The sequence below is a fragment of the Ursus maritimus genome, unplaced genomic scaffold (genome assembly GCF_017311325.1).
Source record: "Ursus maritimus isolate PB19 unplaced genomic scaffold, ASM1731132v1 scaffold_33, whole genome shotgun sequence".
Classification (NCBI taxonomy): Eukaryota; Metazoa; Chordata; class Mammalia; order Carnivora; family Ursidae; genus Ursus; species Ursus maritimus.
This window is the reverse complement of record NW_024425897.1, coordinates 25524041-25544410: the sequence shown is the minus strand read 5'-3', so window position 1 is coordinate 25544410 and position 20370 is coordinate 25524041. Positions and strand designations below refer to the sequence as shown.

Sequence of the window (20370 nt, the reverse complement as noted above, 5' to 3'; positions counted from 1 at the left end):
AAAGATGCTTGCAGACAAAAATGAGGGAAAACTCAAATTTCACCAAAAATCAGGTCAATGTCAAAGGTTAGTTGACCATAGAGTTGAGGGTCCATTTCTGGAGTCTGTATTCTGTTCCGTTGATCTATGCATGTGTTTTTGTGCCAGTACCATACCGTCTTGGTGATCACAGCTTTGCAGTATAACTTAAAATCAAGCAATGTGATGCCCCCAGCATTGGTTTTCTTCTTCAACATTTCCTTGGAAAAAAAGACAGTCTCTTCAATAAATGGTCATGGGAAAATCAGACAGCTATATAAAGAAGAATGACACTTGACCACTCTCCCACACCATACACAAAGATAAACTCTAAATGGATGAAAGACCTCGATGTGAGACAGAAATCCATCAAAATCATAGAGGAGAACACAGGCAGTAACCTCTTTGATATCGGCCACAGCAACTTCTTTCATGACACGTCTCCAAAGGTAAAGGAAACAAAAGCAAAATGAACTTTTAGGACTTCATCAAGATAAAAAGCTTCTGCACAGCAAAAGAAACAGTCAACAAAACAAAGAGGCAACCCATGGAACGGGAGAAGATATTTGCAAATGACACTACAGATAAAAGGCTGGTATCTAAGATCTATAAAGAACTTCTCAAACTCGACACCCAAGAAACAAATAATCAAATTTAAAAAATGGGAAGAAGATATGAACAGACACTTTTCCAATGAAGAAATAGGAATGGCTAACAGGTACATGAAAAAATGTTCAACATCATTAGCGATCAGGGAAATTCAAATCAAAACCACACTAAGATACCACCTTATGCCAGTTAGAATGGCAAAAACTGACAAGGCAGGAAACAACAAATGTTGGAGAGGATGTGAAGAAAGGGGAACCCTCTTACACTGTTGGTGGGAATTGAAGTTGGCATAGCCACTCTGGAAAACAGGGTGGAAGTTCCTTAAAAAATTAAAAATAGAGCTACCCTATGACCCAGCAATTGCACTACTGGGTATTTACCCCAAAGATACAGACATAATGAAGAGAAGGGCCATATGTACCCCAATGTTCATAGCAGCATTGTCCACAATAGCTAAATCGTGGAAGGAGCCGAGATGCCCTTCAACAGATGACTGGATTAAGAAGTTGTGGTCCATATATACAATGGAATATTACTCAGCTATCAGAAAGAACGATTACCCAACATTTGCATCAACATGGATGCGACTGGAGGAGATTATGCTAAGTGAAATAAGTCAAGCAGAGAAAGACAATTATCATATGGCTTCACTTATTTGTGGAACATAAGGAATAGCAGAGAGATCGGAAGGAGAAGGAAGGGAAGAATGAAGGGGGGGAGGGGAGATGAACCATGCGAGACTATGGACTCTAGAAAATAAACTGAAGGTTTCAGAGGGGAGTGGGGTGGGGGGAAGGGGTAGCCTGATGAAGGGTACTAAGGAGGGCACGTACTGCATGGAGCATGGGTGTTATACGCAAACAATGAATCATGGAACACTACATCAAAAACTAACGATGTACTGTATGATGACTAACATATCATAATAAAAAAAAAAAATCAGGTCAATGGAAATTAAGCCTATAAGAACACAGCCATATTCCAAGTATCAAATTATCCTTCTGAGGCAATGAATGCCCAGTGTTGGCAAAGGAACCAAGAACAGGGCACTCTCACACAGAGCTGCCAGTGCAAACCAGCAGAAAAATTTCACAAAATCATCAAAAATTTAAAACTTCATCACATCTTGTAACCTAGCCATTCACTTCTAGCACCCTCACCTGAAGACTGACCACAGAAGTACTCCAAAGGCATTTTACGTTTTGAAAGAATGTTTAAAGAGGGAAGAATGGAACACGGTAAATAAAGAGAAGATCTATAACATCGAGAGAACATTACACCACTATTAGATAGTACACTTTACACGTCCATCGAAAGGCTCCATGAGTCTTCAGATTGTTGGGAAAAAATTGTTTATGTGTATTTGTATTTTGGGAGAAAGAGAGTCCACCCCTTTCATGAGTTTTTCAAAGGGGCTGATAATTATTGTTTCAAATATTTAACGATCTGAAAAGATGTTGCCATATATTTATTCTACAGTGTTACAGAAAACAGCTTTCAAAGTGAAACGCGCTAAATGCTGACAAAACTAACATATTGTGTATATCCACATACGTGACACACATACGTAGGGTATACTCACCCAAAGAGTGACAGTGGTTATCTCTGACCCTACACAGGTTCAGGGATGATTTTTATCTCCTACATCTTATTCAGTGTATCTTCTAAATTGTCATTGAACATCTATTACTTTTGAAGTAAGAAGACTTCTGGCATACCTATGCTGAAACCAGCCGGCGGCATAAATTCACGGAGTTTCACACTGGCTAGAAAAAGAGGTGGCATCCCTTTTCTTTGGTTGGTCTTATCCCTTTTTGGGAGGCGGGGGAAGGAGCCCTTTATTTCCCATAGGCAAACCCTGTTACCAATTTGTAGCATGAATTACAGACAGATCCAGGACATGATATGTTTCTATACCCAAATCCTGGTTTTGAACTGTCCTGGCAGCTGGTACTGAGAGGTATCCAGTGGCAAATTTTATTGTAAACTTAATAACTGTGTGTTTCTAAATCCACTGTTTTCAAATCCAAAAATTGTTAAAAACAAAATACCTTTATTTTCTTATGGTGTTTGAATTCATGACTATTTCATTCATTCTTACATCGCACTAATTCCCAACTCTGGCTACACATTAAGATCACCTGGAGAGGCACCTGGGCGGTGCGGTCTGTTGACCATCTGAGTCTCGGTTTTGGCTCAGGTCGTGATTTCGGGGTCATGAGATCAAGCACCTTGTTGGGCTCTCTGCTCAGCGTGGAGTCTGCTTCAGATTCTGTCTCCCTCTCTCTCTGCCCCTCCTGCTGTGCACACTCTCACGTGCACACACACACTCTCTCTCAAATAAATAAATAAGTCTTTTTTAAAGAATCACCTGGAGAGTTTTTACAGTATCAATGCCTGTGACCCACTGAGGTGTAAGGCCTAAGGAATGTGTACTTATTAAGGACCTCCAGGTATCTGCTATGCATCCATGATTGAGAAGTCTTGATTTATCTGTACAGCAAGTAGTCACGAAGCCCCTGTATTAGTTTCCTACAGCTGCTGTAACAAATTACCCCGAACTTAATAGCCTACAGCAACAGAGATTTCTTCTCTCACAGCTCTGGAAGCCAGAGCTCCAAAATCAAGGTGTCAGCAGGGTCACGCTCCCACCTAAGGCTCTACGGGAATATTCGTTCATTGCTTTTTCCAGTTTCTGGGGGCTCCGGGCATTGCTTGGCTTCCTTGGCTTGTGGCCACTTCACTCCAATCTCTGCCTCCATCTCCATGGCCTTCTCCTCCGTGTCTGTCTTACGAGGACACTTGACATTAGATTGACAGCCCACCCGGGCAATCCAGGATAATCTCCTCATCTCAAGATTCTTCACTTAGTTACCTCTGCCAAGATCCTTCTTCCCAAATAAACACTCACACATTGCGGGGTGAGGATGTGTGCACATCTTTCAAGGGGCTACTATTCGAGCCACCTGCCAGATGGCCTGCCTGGGCCATGGGCAAGCTGTCACCGAGTTTTCAGTTTGACTGGACAAGAATGCTGAACGAGGGCGAAGGAAGAACACGCAATCGGGAACATCCCGGGGCTCAGATAAGAGCTTGGACTCTAAGGTCCTACTGTTTTGGCTACTTACTGGCCCGGAGAGCTTGGGAAGTCATTTAAACTGGTCAGCTTACACATCTGTTAAGCAGCAATCATGCCAGTTATCTGCCTCGCGGGGCTCTAACATTGCCGACTCTTAAAAGATACTTTCCTAAAAGACTCACGATGACATCTGGCACCTAATACGCATTGTAGAATTTTTCAATCCGTCTTTAAATAAACTAAGCAAAGGACGACAGAATCACACAAAATTGTCCTCAAAGACATACTTAAATGTTCTCTGTGTTCTATCTTTACCTGTCATTAAACCGTCTAGAGAAGGAAAGAAACCAACATAAACAAGTCAGGTAGGAAACAGTGCTTGTACTTGGAGACAGAGGAAGCCACTGCCACCTCTGGCCTGTCTTTGTCCTTCTTCTAAAAAAAAATTAAATTAAATTAAGAATCCTGAAGTGCAGCGAACTATTTATCCTGGTTTGTGTTTCCTGAATCCACATAATGATACTTGACACAGTGACTCTTATACTAACACCGTTGCTTAATGTTTAAGGGCTGCATTTCAGAAAAAGTAATGAGTTAGGTTATTCAGGAGGGCGACCCCTTCGTTTGCCCAGGATTTTCTGGATGAGAGCAGGCAAAGGAGAACTCCTGGAAGATGGGTTCCAGATTTTCCAACAGGGTAACACTCCACAGTAAACATGTGACTTTGATCTTGATTTCACCCCCAGCTGGGCTGACAACAATGTGGGGTGTGTTCATTTCTTTAAAGAAATCTATTTGGGGGCTTTTGCTTTTCTATCCCATGGAGAGGCACAAACTCCTCTTTCCGTGCTGCACCCCCAAGCTCTTCTCCAATGTTTGGATGAGAATGAACTCTGTATTGTGGTTTCTGACCATAGAAAAAGTTGCAGCTTATTTTCGCTGAGGTTTGGCTCCCAACAGCCAGACAGAAACCATTCAGGGAGCAACCTTGTCTCTGACCGCACGTGGTCTCCACGCAAACCGCCCAACGGCTACCCTCCATTTCCATCGCTGCCCTGTTATCTGTTCTGAACACTTTCAAATTTCCTTATTTTTCTAATCTCTTCTCTCCTCCTTTGGTAACACTACTCTTTATCTTGTGGTTTTCATCTCTATTACTCACATTTCCTCACAATGAGCATTCATTAAAATATTTTAAATTAAGACCTTTACTGCCTTTCTCACTGAGCGCGTCGGGTCTTCCCATACGACACATTTTTAATTCTTATCACAGAATTTCAGGCAGTTTGTACATTATATTCTATTAAAAACTCTATTCCGTCCAAGGTTGTCACAATTTGGAGATTACACCTTTCTGAGGGATGTTTTGTTAGGGATATATTCATATATTCACTTTGTTAGCCGGCAAACACGGTCCGTGAGCTTGTGTTTCACACCTCATTTGACATCACAATTCAACAGAAAAGTATAAAGAGAAGCAATTATTTATTTAGATTATGGAATGGATTTTAGAGGGATATTAGATAAGTATAAATTGTCATGCCAAATCATCAATCCCTGTCCTTCATCCAGCCCCGGGGAGGTGTTTGACCTCCAGGAGGACGCTGGATGGGAGAGCGTCTCATAATTATGTACTAATTATGTAACTCTGCTTAGGTAACGACTCGTCTTCTCCTGTAACTGGTTTCTTTCTCCTAAAGAGAAGGCTAAACTGATTTCACAGAGCCAAAAGAGATCATCACCGCCTCTGCTTTCTCTTCAGTGTAAAACATCACCACTTGCTCAGTCCAGTACTTCAAGGAGTCGATTTCCTACGCAGAGACCCCGGATTCTGCCCTCACACAGACCTTTCTGACTCAGGATGGTCTGACATGCATGCAACTGTCAGCTGGATGATGGCGTTTAAGCAATTAACGCATTCAGTAGAAGTCGTACTTGGGATTTTGAATCTAGATCTTGTCCCAGGCTCACGATCCGCGGTCACATCCTCTCCCGTGATGCTCGGCAGCAGCCGCCGCTCCGCGTCAGCCACGCGATCACGAGGGTCACAGACGCCACCCGCACCCTCACGGCCGAGCCTCCTGTCACTGTCAGCGCAGTCGTCAGTGAATTACATGAGACAGTCAGCACTCCCGTACAGAACAGGCTCTGTGGTTTTGTGCAACGGGAGGCTCGCGTCCGTGCTCTGAGCACGCTGACGGTGGGCCTGGCTAAGTTGTGGTGTCCAGTTAGGTGTATTGTACGCATTTTTAACTCATGATATTTTCAACGTATGATGGGTGTGGTGTATCAGGAAGTAACCCCGTTATGAATCAAGGAAGATCTATACCCAAGATGTATATCCAAATGGTGATTTTGGAGGGTGTATGTCCAGGCACCCCATTCGGACCCCTCAGCACAGCAGGACTGTGATAACCACAAGGCCCCCTCGTGTATCTGCACCCCCAGCATCCATCCCCCAGAACATCTCTCATCCTCTAAGCCCACATCATTCACGTGGGCTGGCCACAGTGACTGACTGGTTCTGGGGGGTCCATGATCCAAGCTGGGCCAAACAGAGCCAGGGGACCTGACGGGGAAGAGCGGCGTCCTCCCTGAAGTGACCATGACAGCAGGATGGACACTGGGAGCCACTGGTGGCCGACCTGCCACCAGGAGGGAAGATCCTGCCGGAGATGCTGCCAACCCAGAGGAAAGACAGGGGACAGGTCGCTAAGGATGCCGCTTGTGCAGCTGGATCCAGATGTCCCTGGTAGGAGCCCCCCTGCACGTCTCCATCAGCATGAGGAACCCAAGACCCCTTTTTTGCTTGGGCTTCTTCAGTGTGGCGCCCAACGGCAGCCGCTGGACAAAGCCCACCCAAACAACACCCCCAGCAACACAGAGTCTGGGCCCCAGCACAAAACAGAGAGGAAGCTACAACCCTTGGCAGGTACCACATCTGAAGCGTGTGGCCAACGGTGCTAGCTGACCGCCATTCTTCCACCCTTCTTCCTTTATAACAAAGACCTCCCCCCACAACAACTCCCCAAAACAGTGCTGGGTGTTTGCTTTCCCAGACTGCTTCTTGGGCAAAGGCCCACCGCTTCCCCCTGAGATCTGAAGAGATGACTTCCAGGTCTTCGTCCCCGATAAAAAAGAGATACACAGAAGCGCCTCCCTGCCCGTGTTAGTGAACAACTGGGTAGGCTGGTGATGCCTGGGACTGCTACAGTCATCTTGCGACTATGAGCAAACGAGAGGGAGGATGACAGTCAGTGAGCCGGGCACAACAGAGTGGAAGACAGGACACACCTGGGTGACACCGTCTGTGCTGCCACATTAACCAGCCGCCAACAACCCGGCCCCAAGTTTCTTGCCAGGTGAGATGATAAAACTGTGTTGTAGCAGCCACGTTTGGTGGATATTCTAGTACTCGCAAATGAAAGCACCTGAGCCAATATAAAAATCCTAGGCTCTCCCCATATACTGACAATTCAGGGTGCGGGAACGCTCAGCAGGCAGACAGATTTCCAGGGAAACCATGGGCCACATGAGGTTGCAGATGAAAAGCCCTGTCAAGGGATGGAGAGCAGGATAATCAGAATGTTGAGTTTGGACTGGTCAATATACCTAACAGAAAGCTCGTGACCACTTACTCCCTTCCCTTTGGAAGAGCTCTTGGAAGCAGGCAGGACAGGGTCCTAGTTGAGGTTGGCCAGGGTCACCCAGGCAGGGAGCACTTGGTGCAGGACTCCCCTGGAGGAGGCAAGCTCCACCCGACCTCCCTGAGCCTCAGGAGCCCAGCCACCCACCCACCCACGCCCCAGAGCGGCCACAGAGTAACCCCTCGGGGCCAAAGACCGTGGAGTTTGAATACTAGAGGGGAAAGAAAAGAGAACAGGGTATGACAATGGCAGAGATCTGCAAGGGGCCTGCCTGCCAAGCTGAGGCCTCGAGTCTCATCCTGGCTGAAGCCAGAGCCACTGTGGCTTTAAGGCAGGGGCCGGGGTGACATGTCTAGTGGCTCATTTTGGCCAGACTCCTTGAGAGAAAAGGCTGTTACCACAGTGGGAACAGCTCCCTCTGCCTTTTTGGGGTCCTGATGCACGATGACTAGCAATGACCTCCCTCCATCTCCCAGGTGAGTGCAGCCCTATGAAACCCAAGGCCGGCATCTGAGCCGGAGAGGACAAGCATGTGCCGGCAATACCAAGTTCACCTGATCTCCCATTCTGACTCCACACGCCAATACCCAGGTGTGATATCTGCAAAATGACTGCATTTAAGCACTGAGCTACAATTACTCAATTGCTCTAGCCACCCTCCGTTTGCTCGTAAAAAGGTACATTTCCCCCTCGCCTCTTAGATCATTTCTATGGTCCTCATTTCATTCTTCAGTCTTCAGTGCAAACAATAACAGTAATAATAATAAATTCCTAAAATACGGTTCTCAAACCCTGCACATATGTGAGTTCAGGTAATTTTTGAGACTGCTCCCGTAATTGGGCCACTGGTGTATAAAGAGCGTAAAGGATAAAAGCTTCTTACGGCAGCACAGCCCCGTAATGGAGCCATTCGAAAGCCGAACGGCTGAGCAGTGCTGATGGGCGAAAGGAACACATCGCCCATTAAAGGCAGAGGCCTCTCCTCATTACGTGCACATTATTTTGCTATCAGCTCTTGCAGCTACCCCAGCCCCACCACGGCCGAGGCGCGCACGGGGACGTCAGCGCTTACCTGCTCTGCGTGTCCGGGTGGTGGCCCACGCAGGTGAGTGTGGCCGTTGTCTGCTCGCTGCTGCTGTCTATGTCCTCCTGGACTGCCCACTGCTGCTCGCTGCTGACTCGCACGGCCGATATTTTCACACCGGCTGCGGCCTTAATTCTGTGGGGTAAGAAAAAGATGTATACATGTATGAAACCACGTTAGTTCAAGACAGCTGGTAAAAAATATGGAGCCAGAGCAGATCTTTCCTTTCCTCTGAGAGACCGTAGGGAAGAGAGGTGGTAAATGGCTTTCCTTTGAAAACTAAGTGTCCTGTTATTTTTACAAGTGCCCCGAAGACGGAGCCCCAGCCTTTTGCCAAGCGAGTTAGTTTTACGTTTCATCAACGCGCCGGGAACCAGAGCGCTGTCTGCTGCAGGGGCTGCGAGTGATGGGAATGAGGCAGGTATGTCTGGGTGGACGTGGATGGAATCTGCTGGGCCTGCTCTTCATCTGGAGACGGGGACGGGTCCCCACGAGGTGGAGGGAGCACACACGGCTGGGGGGCTGGGGAAGCCCAGGGGACCGAGGAGGAAAGGGTGGCCCTGACCACACGGGGAGAAGGGAATGATGGAGCATGCCGTCGTCAGGAGAAAAATACACACAACATCCAGGCAGGATAGCATAGCTAGGGAATGCCTGGTATGGTGTTGGCAGCACGTTTCCCGAGGAAGAACCCAAGGACCCAGGCGCTCCGGCACTGAGAAAAGGCCAGCTCACAGCCTGGTTGTTTCCCATGTGTTCCCTGCTCCTCAAATGGCCCTCTGTTGCAACTAACCAGACAGCGTCTCCTCTGCAGCAGCAGGAGTCCAGGGCATCATCCAAGTTCTTGGACAGCAGCCTTGGGACTTGCCCGTGGACGAGCTGGGAACATGTGCGGGGAACAATTAGGAGGAAGGCAGAGCCATGCAGTGCCCTCTGCTCGCCATGCCTTAACTAGGTAGGAGTAGGGGCAAAAGGACGTGCTTGCACTTCCGAGTCCAGGAACAAACACTGCACAGGGTCAGCAGGTACTTGGCTGCAAGGGAACATGACGTCCCTCTGCTTCCCAGAGGCCTGTGAACCTACAAGCAAGGCCCAGTGAGGCCCTGGGCACCCTTTTCCACAGATACATCAAAATGAACATGATTGGGTGGTTCAGTCGGTGAAGCATCTGCCTTCAGCTCAGGTCACGATCTTGGGGTCCTGAGATTGAGCCCCGAGCCCCATGTCAGGCTCCCTGCTCAGTGAGGAGCCTGCTTCTCCTTCTCGCTGTGCCCCCACCCACCCACTTATGCTCTCTCTCTCTCGATTTTTCTCTTGCTTGCTCACTCTCTCTGAAATAAATAAATAAAATCTTAAAAAAAAAAAAAAAGGAACACAATTTGGCCATAAAAAGGAATGAAGCTTTGACACCCACTACAATGGGGATGAACCTCGACATCAGTTGCCGTGGAAGAAGCCAGGCATGAAAGGCCATGTATTGTGTGATTCCATTTATGTAAAATGTCCAGAAGAAGCGAATCCGTACAGAGAGCAGACTGGCGGCTGCCAGGGGCTGGGGGGCGCTGGGGGAGAAGGGGCAATAACTGCTAGACTAACGGCACAGTCTTGGTGGGGACAGGACCGCACCGCAAATGTGCTAAATGCCACTGAACTGGTCCCTTGGAAATGGCCAATTGTATGTTTTAAAAAAAAAAAAAAAGAAAGAAAAGGGGGTAGAAACAGATGAATAGCCCGTCCCAGGAGAGGTTGAAAATTAAAAAAAATAAAAATAAAAAAGCATTTATCAATATAAAACAAAATCCCCAAGACCGAAGGAGGGAACTTACAAAGCCAGAATCTCAAGGAGCAGGAGGGAGCGCTCTGGACCCAAGGGCTGTCCTAGCGCCCCTGGCTTTGCTGCCTACCATGAGGAGCGTGGGGGCGGAATTGGGGCTTCAAATTCCTGCAGACTTGGTTAAACAGCGAAGAAATGCTTCTGCTTCCTTTATTCTCCTCATGCAGGTCCTCGCATAGATGCCAGGACGCTCAGTGGCTAGCCCTCGCGCCCTGAGAAATCCCCACTGACCCTGCAGCGCCCCCAGGAGATGCAGACGCCACTCCCTGCTCTGACCGATCTCCTTCCCGACAGCACTGACTAAGGGTGCTGCCACCTGCAAGCGTTCTTTCTCACCACCATGATGTTCCCGGGATTAATTTATGCGAACCGTAAAGAGGCGTTCTGTTCTGTCCCCACTTTCAGCTATTCCATCTTGCTGCCAAAGGGGCAATTGGAGAGAATGTTCCAGGAGTCGCGTCTCCTCTCTGGTAGAACTTGCTATTGTAACAGTTATCACGTTCTCCTACGTGAGCACGACGGCTCATGGAGCTCTTTCGTCAGACAGCCCCGTGGGCCATATTATTACTATTGTCCTCAAAGTCCAGATGAACACATTTCGACCCTCCCGCCCCCAGGCTGAGTGGCCAGCTGGAGGTCATGGAGCCGGGCAATGGCAGAGCCAGGATTAGAAACCTGCTCCCATCCACGTGGTATCCCCCGTGAGCCACATGCACACAACGAGCTGCTGGCCAATGCCACAGCAGCTGAGTCCAGTGACCCATGACCTGCACTCCAGCTCCCAACTGAGCCCTAATGGCCCCTCTGCCCTTTCAGTCCTGGAGGTTCCAGCACAACATGTCCACTGAGGATTCTCCTTGGGATTTTTTGTTTATTTCCTCTCCTTCTCATCCAAAAACAAGGCACAGGTCCCCTTGTTGTCAGAGACTTGATGTTCACCTTGTCTTCAGGGACTCAGCATCTCTGAACGGATTCATGCAACTGGATGCTAGGGCCTCCCCACTACCCTCCTTGGCAGTCTTTTTTATTTTTTGAGATAGAGGCCACTGCAATGGGTGAACTCTCCCTGGGAGTGCTGAGAAGCAGGCCTCCAACCAGGGGCGACCACAAGTACCAACAGCCCAAGCAGGTCTGGAGGCCAGCCACTGTGCTCACCATTGTCACTGCCCTTGCTGGTCCTAAAGAGATCCAGGCGATCCCAGGGGAGGCCGGGATGCAGACTTGGGATGGTGACCCGTACCCAACAGAGGTCTCCCAGCAGGGTCACACCAGTGCCTAGGGCTGTGCATGAGGACAGAGGCAGAGAGTACACCAAGGTGGCCTCCCAAGGTTTCCCTCAAATGGGATTATTGGCCCCGGGACACCACAGATGCTTTTCTACATGCCACGATGCTCTCGAGAAGGTGTCTGACTCCTTCACCTTTTCCTGCTTACCTGGAGCCCAGATGAGAGCCCGTCACAGTAGCCGCCGTTTGCTCCCCTCCCCAGGGGCAGCCTGCCACCAGCAGCCCTCCAGGTTTGGCCATCAGCGGGGACATCTCTGTGTTCTCGCCTGCAGGGTCACCGGCTCTCAATCTCTACTCCACCATCCACACCCAAGCACGGCGCTCAGCATTAGGGCTCCAGACACAATTACTTTTTCCCTCTATCCCCGTCCTCCTCCCAAGCCACCTAGGACTGCAACCTCCTGCCGACCCAGAACACACCAGGAACATTTCTGCCCTAGCGCCTTCCTGCCCCCCCCCCCCCCCGGGCTACAGCAATGTCAGACCTGAGAGGCTCACCCTGCTGCGTCGGTGATCTGGAGCACAAGAGGATCCAGAAACTTCAGCATGGCTGATTTCAAGGCAAAGAGGAAGTCCCAAGAAAACAGATACCTACCCCGCCCCCTTCCAGGCTTCCTAGGGCCCATCCATCCCCCAGAAAGGGGACTTTCAAGCTGCTAAATACCTTCCAAAACTGCCATAAAGACAGGCCAGCTTCTGTACCCGTAGGCTCAACAGTCACACATGAACTGTCCCCGTTAGGGCATGGAGCCACACAGGACAGATGCAGACAGATGCACGGCATTGCAGGGTTTGTCTTAACTTTTATTCTCTATTATTATTATTAATTATCCCTATCATTACCGTCGGTAGCACTGCACTCTTGTAAGCCTCCTTGTACAGCACAGAAAACAGACACTTGCCCATCAGAAGGGCTGAAACGAAGAGAGAACTTAGCAAGTGTCGACCTGGAACTGGTGTGCATTGCTGGAATGCATGATCGTGGTTCCATTTCTTTGGAATACCATCTGGCAATGTCTCCCAAGCTGAATTTCTGCAGATCTACAGCCCGGCACTTCCACTGCGAGGCAGATGCCTAAGAGAAATGCATGCACGTGTTCCCCAGAAGAGCACAAGGGAGTCCGTGGCAGCACCATCCGATGGAGCCCGAATGGAAACAGCCGAAACTGCTCAGTGAGAAGAGAACAGATAGCCACGAATACAGTGCAGCAGAAACGAGAATGAGCAGTCTGCCACCACCCAAACAACACGACGAACCTCCAGATATGCTGCTGGGCGAGAAAGGGCACACTGCAAAATCCCATTTACAGGAAGTCAGAAACAGGCCAACAGACCTCTGAGGCTGAAGTCAGCATCGTGGTCACATTTTGGGGAAGTAACTGGACGGGGTCCCCAGGGGGCTTCTGGGGCCCCAGCAATGTTCTGTTTCTCCTTCTGCATGTGACTGCATGGTGGGTCTCAAGAATTCATCAGGCTGTGCTCACTCACGTGTACTTTTCTGAACATATGTTCTAGTTCCGTATAACGTTCCCAACAAAGCAAGCAGACCTGGTGTTTGTAACAGGGACGCCCAGTTGCAGCCAGGGGAGCAGCTACCACTGAATGTGACCCCCCTGCTACTTAAGCTCAGCAGGGGGGCCTCAAGATGAGTCAGACCGCTACCGCCCTGCACACACAGAGGGGTTTCTCCCCCCAACTTCCACCACCCTTCCAAGTGCCCGGGGCCCTGTCCTTGTTCTGAGGAGCAGAGTAATCTGAAACTTTGACCTTGCCTGTGATGGGGAAGGGTCTTAGACTCCAGATGAGCACCTTGCTGGTTGGAAGGGACTGATGACATTCCAGCTGCTGTGCGGAAGCAATAAGAAAGACATCTAGACTCCAGGCCAGTTTCCACCCAGCAGGGACTAGAGACAGGGCAGAGACCCACAGCTTCTCCATCTCATTCCCCCAACATCTCTCCAGTCCACTATATTTACCATCTAGCAGGGCACAAGAAAACTTGCTTGATGAGTGCATCCAAATCTTTCTGTTTTATACTTAGGCCATCCACTTTAGAACTAAATACTCAACTCTAGGCTGGATTTTTGGCCATTTGGTTGCTTACACAGTGGATATGCAGTAAAGGATGCATCCTTTGCACTGACAGACTCTCCTCTTGTGGTCAGTGTGGCTGCAGCAGCTCCAGATCTCACATCCTCATCCACAAAGGAAAAGCAAGATTCTCTCCCTCAGAACAAAATCCTGGAGCTAGGTTTTCATTGGCTGAATTAGACTGAGTATTCATTCCACCTTGGACCAAGAACTAGGGGAAGAACAGTGCTCACCAGTTTAGCCAGTCAACTACCATCCCTGCACTAAGAGTAAAGTTAAGCCCATCTGAATCTCATGGCAGTAATCACAAAAAGTGGCTCCTAAAAAGAAATTCAAGTCTCAAGAGAAGAAATGAATGTTGGGTATCAAAAACACAAGCCTAAAGGCAAATTACTGAGGTTCTACCCCTCTCCTAAATACAAGTTATAAAACTGTTCCTGAATTCCAGTTCTTAGCCCAAATCCTTCCCGATTTTAGATTATATTCGTTAGAATAATTTAAGCCCAGAAAAATCCATGTCTTGAATATTCATTACGTGTGTTTTAGAGAAATATTTTTAGGCTTGGTGATATTCTTAATGCTTGTTATGTATAAAAACAACAATATCTAAAACTATATGAAAACTATTAATGGTCTCAGCGCTGTAATGAGCTTCGGGGATCTGGGGCCCAGCAAGTAAAAGGTATGACCACAAGGTGGCAGGAGCACACAGCAAGCCTTATGGGGCAACACTAGGACAGGTTTGCATGCTATGGAGTCCCTCACAGCATAAGATCTTCCAAAGGATGTGAAACCACCACCACCCCAAAAGGGAGGAGGGCAAGGGAGCCCCAGGAAACAGGAGGATCAGAGAGGGGGGTTATGTGTTACCTGATGTCACTGAGCAACACATGCGCAAGTGTGCAGATCAGCGCAGACTTGGGGTCTTATAACCAGAATTTATGGCTAACAGACGTTGGGTATGCAGGGTTTTTGCAGGGTATGCAAAGCAGGCAGGCTCCAAATGGCTAAAAATATGCTTATTTGGGATATATTTATAACAATCAGATGTGTAAAGATTTGAGTTTGGTGCTGGCAGGATTTTGAGCTAACAAGTCCCAGTCTGCTGTGAAGAAATAAATAATATAGGGGCCAATATACAGGGACCATCTTTGGCTCATATAACAACTACTTTCTTATAGTCACAAAAAACTTATTTATATTTCCATAGGGTCTTCATTATACAAATATTTATCTCAATTCTTGTAGTTATGGCATTCTATTGAGAAGAACACATTGGCAGAATGAGAAACTGTTGACGAACTGACTTGTCAGATAATCTGTTCCCACTCACATGTGGCCGCTGGGTGACAGCGCACCTGTGCCCAAACATTACTCCATCATCCCTGCCATTGGGGTTGGTCCGGTGCTGCTGACTGTCAGCTATAAACACATGGCAAATGCAATGCAAATCTACCGCAAAGTGAAATTGCAAATCTTGTGGTCCTGGAGGACTGACAACTGCCAGCAAAGCTACGGAGAAAAAGAACCCAGGAGGGGGTCCACCATCAACAGATCTGTATTGACAGTTAACAAGCGAACAGGAAAAAATCAACAAGAAGGATCGGTTTCTTCAAAAGAGAGCAGTTCGAATAGCAAAGCATTGTGAAGCTCTTGAGGAAATTGGGGAAGCCCTCGAATATCTCTGCTAAATTGATCCTTTTTGTGATCCTACTGACAATGTCAGGTGTGAAATGAAAAACGCAGTATTGCACAGCTGTAGAAAATTGGAGGAAAATAACAAATTGTCACAGGCGACGCGTGCTTTGTTCAGAGTGGCACAGAGTGGGAATTGCTGAACCTAAATTTTATTTAACGTAAGATAAAATAAACCTGTCATAATTTTTATTTCATTTCTCAAGGAAGGAAAAAAATCCCAATCAAGGTTCCTTTTGCTCGCTATTGTCTATGAGACTTTATGCTCCCGTTTCAGTAGATTCATTTCAATTGGCTAAATATTCTCAAATTAAAGAAAAACTCCTAACACTCTTGTAGCTTGGAATGGCAATGCTCTTTAAAAAGGCATGTTTATGTGTGTAAAAATATGCGAACATTCTGTATTGGTGGGGAACCTGCTTCCTTCTGGTTCCTAGAACAGTGAGTGCCTTCAAACCTCTGCAGGAACTTCTCCTTAATCTCCTTCAGGTTTGGGCAAATGTCACCTCGGTGAGCCTTTCGTAGTTATCTGAAACAGAACACCAACACCCAAACACTTCACTTCGGAGCTTATTAGCTCTCTCCCCCACTGGAGGAAAGCACTGGAGAGCAGGCGTTTCTATGAGTTTTACTCCCTGCTTTATCCATGGTTCTGAGAACCAGGCCTGGCACATGGGAGGCACTTAAATAATACTGGTAGAATGGAGGGTCTCTATCTAAGGTGTCATCTGTCTCTGGATGTCCCACAAATATCAGACTTTGAAGACTGAAGATGCCCATTAAGAGAAAATAGCCACCAAGGGCAGGGGAGGAGGTACAGGCGTTGGAACCCGCTGGACCAGAGGTTTTTGAACTTTCAAGCACAGCAGAATTGCCTGCTGCTAGTTACAAATATCTAGACCCAACCTCCAGAGACTGTAATTCACTAGGTCTGGGGCAGGACCCAACAGTGCTGTGTTTTTAAACAAGCTGCCATGAGGACATGTGTGGTCCTCAGAACACGCTTGGGTAACAGCGTTTGGACACGTTCCAGATGATCACATTCTGTCAAGGAGAGGAATGCCAGGGAACATCTGGTGTTCGACACACTCTCTGAGATAAGCCCAGCCCTGGGCACTGGAGCACTTTCAGGGTGTGATTCAGGAAAACTATAAAGATACTTTTAATTTGGATCCTCCCAGCAAACCACTTTCTGTGTGATCAATCAACCAGGGAGACAGATGTATGCGTCTCCCACTAGGCACCTGGAGGCTGGCAAAGTCAGGCTCTGCTGAGAGCTCCTTTCAGACCATGATTTAAACTCGGAAAGATTGCAGGATAGGGAAAAGAGTCTGGGAGTGAGCCCACCACACTGGACTGGCCAAGATGACCGCAGGACACGTTGGGAGGGGGGGGTCCCTCCTCCTACCCAAGTGGCTGAAAACCAGGATACTGAGAATAGATATTTTTAGTCTCTGAGTCTGAAAGAGAAAAGGAATCATCCTGAAGGACAAACAGACAACCCATAGTCCTTCCGAGCAGAGTGCTGGAGGACAAGAATTTCAGCTCTGAGCAGAGGAACACGCTAAGAGGGATCTCAATGCTCGTGAGAACTTTCCCCAAGCAATGCCTGCTGACTCCTTGGGGCGGTCTCCCCTCTCTTGTCCCCCTGTTCAATTTTAGCTTTTATCTAGGAAAGTCAGATTCTAAGCAAACTCTATGTATAGCTTCTGACATATCAGAAATTGAATGTTTTTACAAGCAAAAGAATGGTCTTAATTATCACAATGTTCCTATCACAAGAGGTGCCTTGATCTTGTTGTTCTGTTTGTCTGTTTGTCCACCCCGGGGAGATAGCTAGATATCAGCAAAGTCAATTTGCAAAGCAGCGGGGTCCCTCGCAGCAAGAAAGAATGATAAATAAGAATGAGCTTGTGGCTATTTCTACAATTCTAGAAATTTATTCTCCACTCTGGCCAAGGCAGCTCTGAGTGTGGAAATGCCAGTGGGCTCACCCCTGCAGGAAGCTCCACTCAGCCTAGGAGGCCGGGTCTCCTGTGCCTCGTTGAGACTGTAACTATGCCGTTTCCCCAACCAAATGATGGCTTCTACAGTACAATCATTTCTTCCCTGACTCCAGCTTTACAGACACTTGGCCAATCTCAAATCACAGTACCTTGCACAGGTAATCTAACAGAACAAGACTGCCCCCAAAATTCCTGCTGGTCTCCCCCGCTCTGTGCTGGCTGTATGAGTCTCCTGGGGCTTCTCTACCAAATGACCACGAACCGGGGGGAGGGTTAAAACAACAGAAATGTGCTCTCTCTCGGCTCTGGAGGCCGTTAGTCTACAGTCAGGATGCTGGCAGGGTGGGCTCCTTCTCAGGAAGTCCAGTCCATGCCTCTTCCCCAGGTGGTTCCTGGAAATCCTCGGCTCCTAGACACCTCTCTCCACTCTCAGCGTCTATCTTCACACGATCTCATGTAGCTGTGTCTCTCCTCTCCTTACAAGGACACCGGTCACTGGACTGAGGGCCCGCACTCACCCCAACTAATCGCATTGGCGATGATCCCATTTCTAAATAAGGTTCCATTCTAAAGTTTCAGGCGGGCAGGAGTTTGGGGAACCCGACACATTCTCTACAGGCACAAGGCCAAGATAAAGAAGGTGAGGTAAGGGGACAGCAAAAGTTTCACTTCTCTGAAGCACAAGGTGCCTGAGGGAAGAGCCCAGGCGTGTCTGACTTGGCCACTTACTCAGTGCGGGCCCGTATGTACTGGGAGAGGAGGGTAAACTCCAGGGCAGCCGCTCTGATCCCTGACTTCTGGTGGTCGCAGCTTTGTCTAACCCCTTCCCTGTGAGTGCGGGTAGGACGTGTGACTTGCTTCTAACCGACAGATGACGGGAAAGCAATGAGATGCCACGCACACACCGTGAGCACGCTTGGCAGGGGCGGGGACATGGAGATTTTCTCAGGCCCTATAAATGGCTTCTCGCGGTTCAACGAGCGAGGCAGTGCTGTTTAATGGGAAGCTAGGATGAGTAAATGCAGAGTAATTAAGAACCAGAAATGCTTCTGCAATGAAAGGGATTTGGAAAGTAGATACAGTCTCAGGGGGGTGAGTTCAAAATGCTACTGTGGGACATTGTGCTTAAGGTCTATTCACTGAGTACCTATTACGTGTACATCAGGCGTTAACCAGCTGCTCTGTGCAGGACAAATGGACAGTCCTAGGAGACAGACAGACAGAATAGTGAAGTTACCACAGACTTGGAAGCTACATTTCTGGCTGAAAACCCAGACTCCAGCTGTGTGACCCTGAGGAAGTCACGGAGTTCCTCAGTCTCCTCACCTGTAAAAAGGGACTATTAATAACAGTACCCACCTCACAGCAAGGGTTGAATGGAGACAGTATGTACGAAACACCTAGGGCAGAGCTTGGCATATAATAAGGAGCATACAGCATTCGTTATGCAGATGGTGGTGACAGGAGTGCCCAGGCAGCCTGCCCCCCAAATGCTGACATTCCAAAGAATCAACCCTTGTTGCTCAAGTGCTTCAGGAACAGACTGAGAAGTACAGAAAAGCTGCTGGGAGAGCCATCCAACAAGCCCCCGGCCCTGGTCACCTCACCCACAGAAGACCAGGCAGACTAGTGGGGTCAGCCCAGCACCCAGCCCCCTCACCTAAGAAAGCACTTGGACTTCCCACTGGGAGCAGCGCATGCTCAGACCAGGGCGGTCCATGTGAGCTGACTCCACACTCAGCTTCAGGAATCCGTGTGTGGGTGGCCAATCAATGTGCTATGTCCTCCTGGAGAGAATGACTGGTCCAAGGAGAAACCACATGACCCAACCACACCAATCAGAAGTATCCCGTCCCCTGGCCACAGTGGACGGGCTCACAAATAGAATAGGACCCGGGATTTGTTGGGGAGAGTGGAGCCTAGCTCTCTGCTCACTAAGCAGCAAGTGTTGCAAGACTCCACCACCTGCCTGAGAATGAAAACAACAGTGGGAAAGAGATGGCTTCCCAGCCACATTGTCTGAGCATCTGGATGCAGCCAGACCTGAGGCTCTCATGACACTTTTCGGTTACAAGAGCCCGGACATCCCCTTTGAGCTTCTTTGAGTTGGGCTTCTTCTGTTTGCAGTTGAAAGTGCACCAACAAAACAGTCAGGCTCTGACGTTTCTGCCGCTCAGAGAACCAAATAAAATCCCAGAGTTCACAGAAGGTACGTGTATAAAGTTAGCCTATAATCCAAGGACAAGAGAACAGATGGTGTTAGGATGTTCAGTATTTCAACCATCCTTGTGAGTACTGAGAACAAATATTAAACAAAAGGAATCTATGGAAACAACCCAAGATCCTCTCTCTTTGTCAAACCCATCACTTTAGTAATAAATGTTAATAAACAAAGCTAAGGTATAAAAAAACTCAATTCATAACTTGAAAATAACCTGACCTTTTCTGGAATTAAACTCGTTTTCTGTCAAATCTGCTATTTGTACAATGTTCGGTGATATAAATTCTCAAATGCCTGGTAAAAAATCATTTTGTCTAGTAATTTAAAGCATTTTGTGAGCCACAGTGAATTTTTTCATCTCTTCCTCTCTGTCCAAACATGATCGAGGGCTCATCCTGACACCCTGGATATTCTGTGTGAACACTTGCCAGTAACCTGGGTACTCACAGCCATCACGAAACACACACACACACACACACACACACACCCATATTCACGACTTCATCTACCATCTACAGTGTGATGACCCAGAGAGTTATTTTAGCAACACAGAACTTTCTTCTGAGTCTCAGTTACGTGGCCGAGTGAATACTTTGAAATCACCTCTTAGAAGTCTCAAAGGAAAATCAAACTCGACATACTCAGAACTGAACTCAAGATCAGCCCACCCAAAAATAAAAAACAAAACCATCTTGCTTCTCTTGTCATCTCCGGGAAAGGACCTCTGTCTTTGTCTGTTTGGGACATACTGTAACAAGATATCATCAACCAGGGTCGGGGCGGGGGGGGGGGGGGGGGCC

The 20370-nt window shown here is 47.9% G+C and overlaps 1 protein-coding gene across 1 annotated transcript in view; it reads right to left on the bottom strand.

Moving 5' to 3' along the window:
- TMEM132B (transmembrane protein 132B) overlaps positions 1 to 20370 on the bottom strand; it is a 222794-nt gene that overhangs the window by 154817 nt on the left and 47607 nt on the right. Inside the window, exon 3 of the mRNA XM_040619421.1 lies at positions 8426 to 8572. Within this exon, the coding sequence (XP_040475355.1) occupies positions 8426 to 8572 (147 nt within the window). The remainder of the gene's footprint in view (positions 1 to 8425; positions 8573 to 20370) is intronic.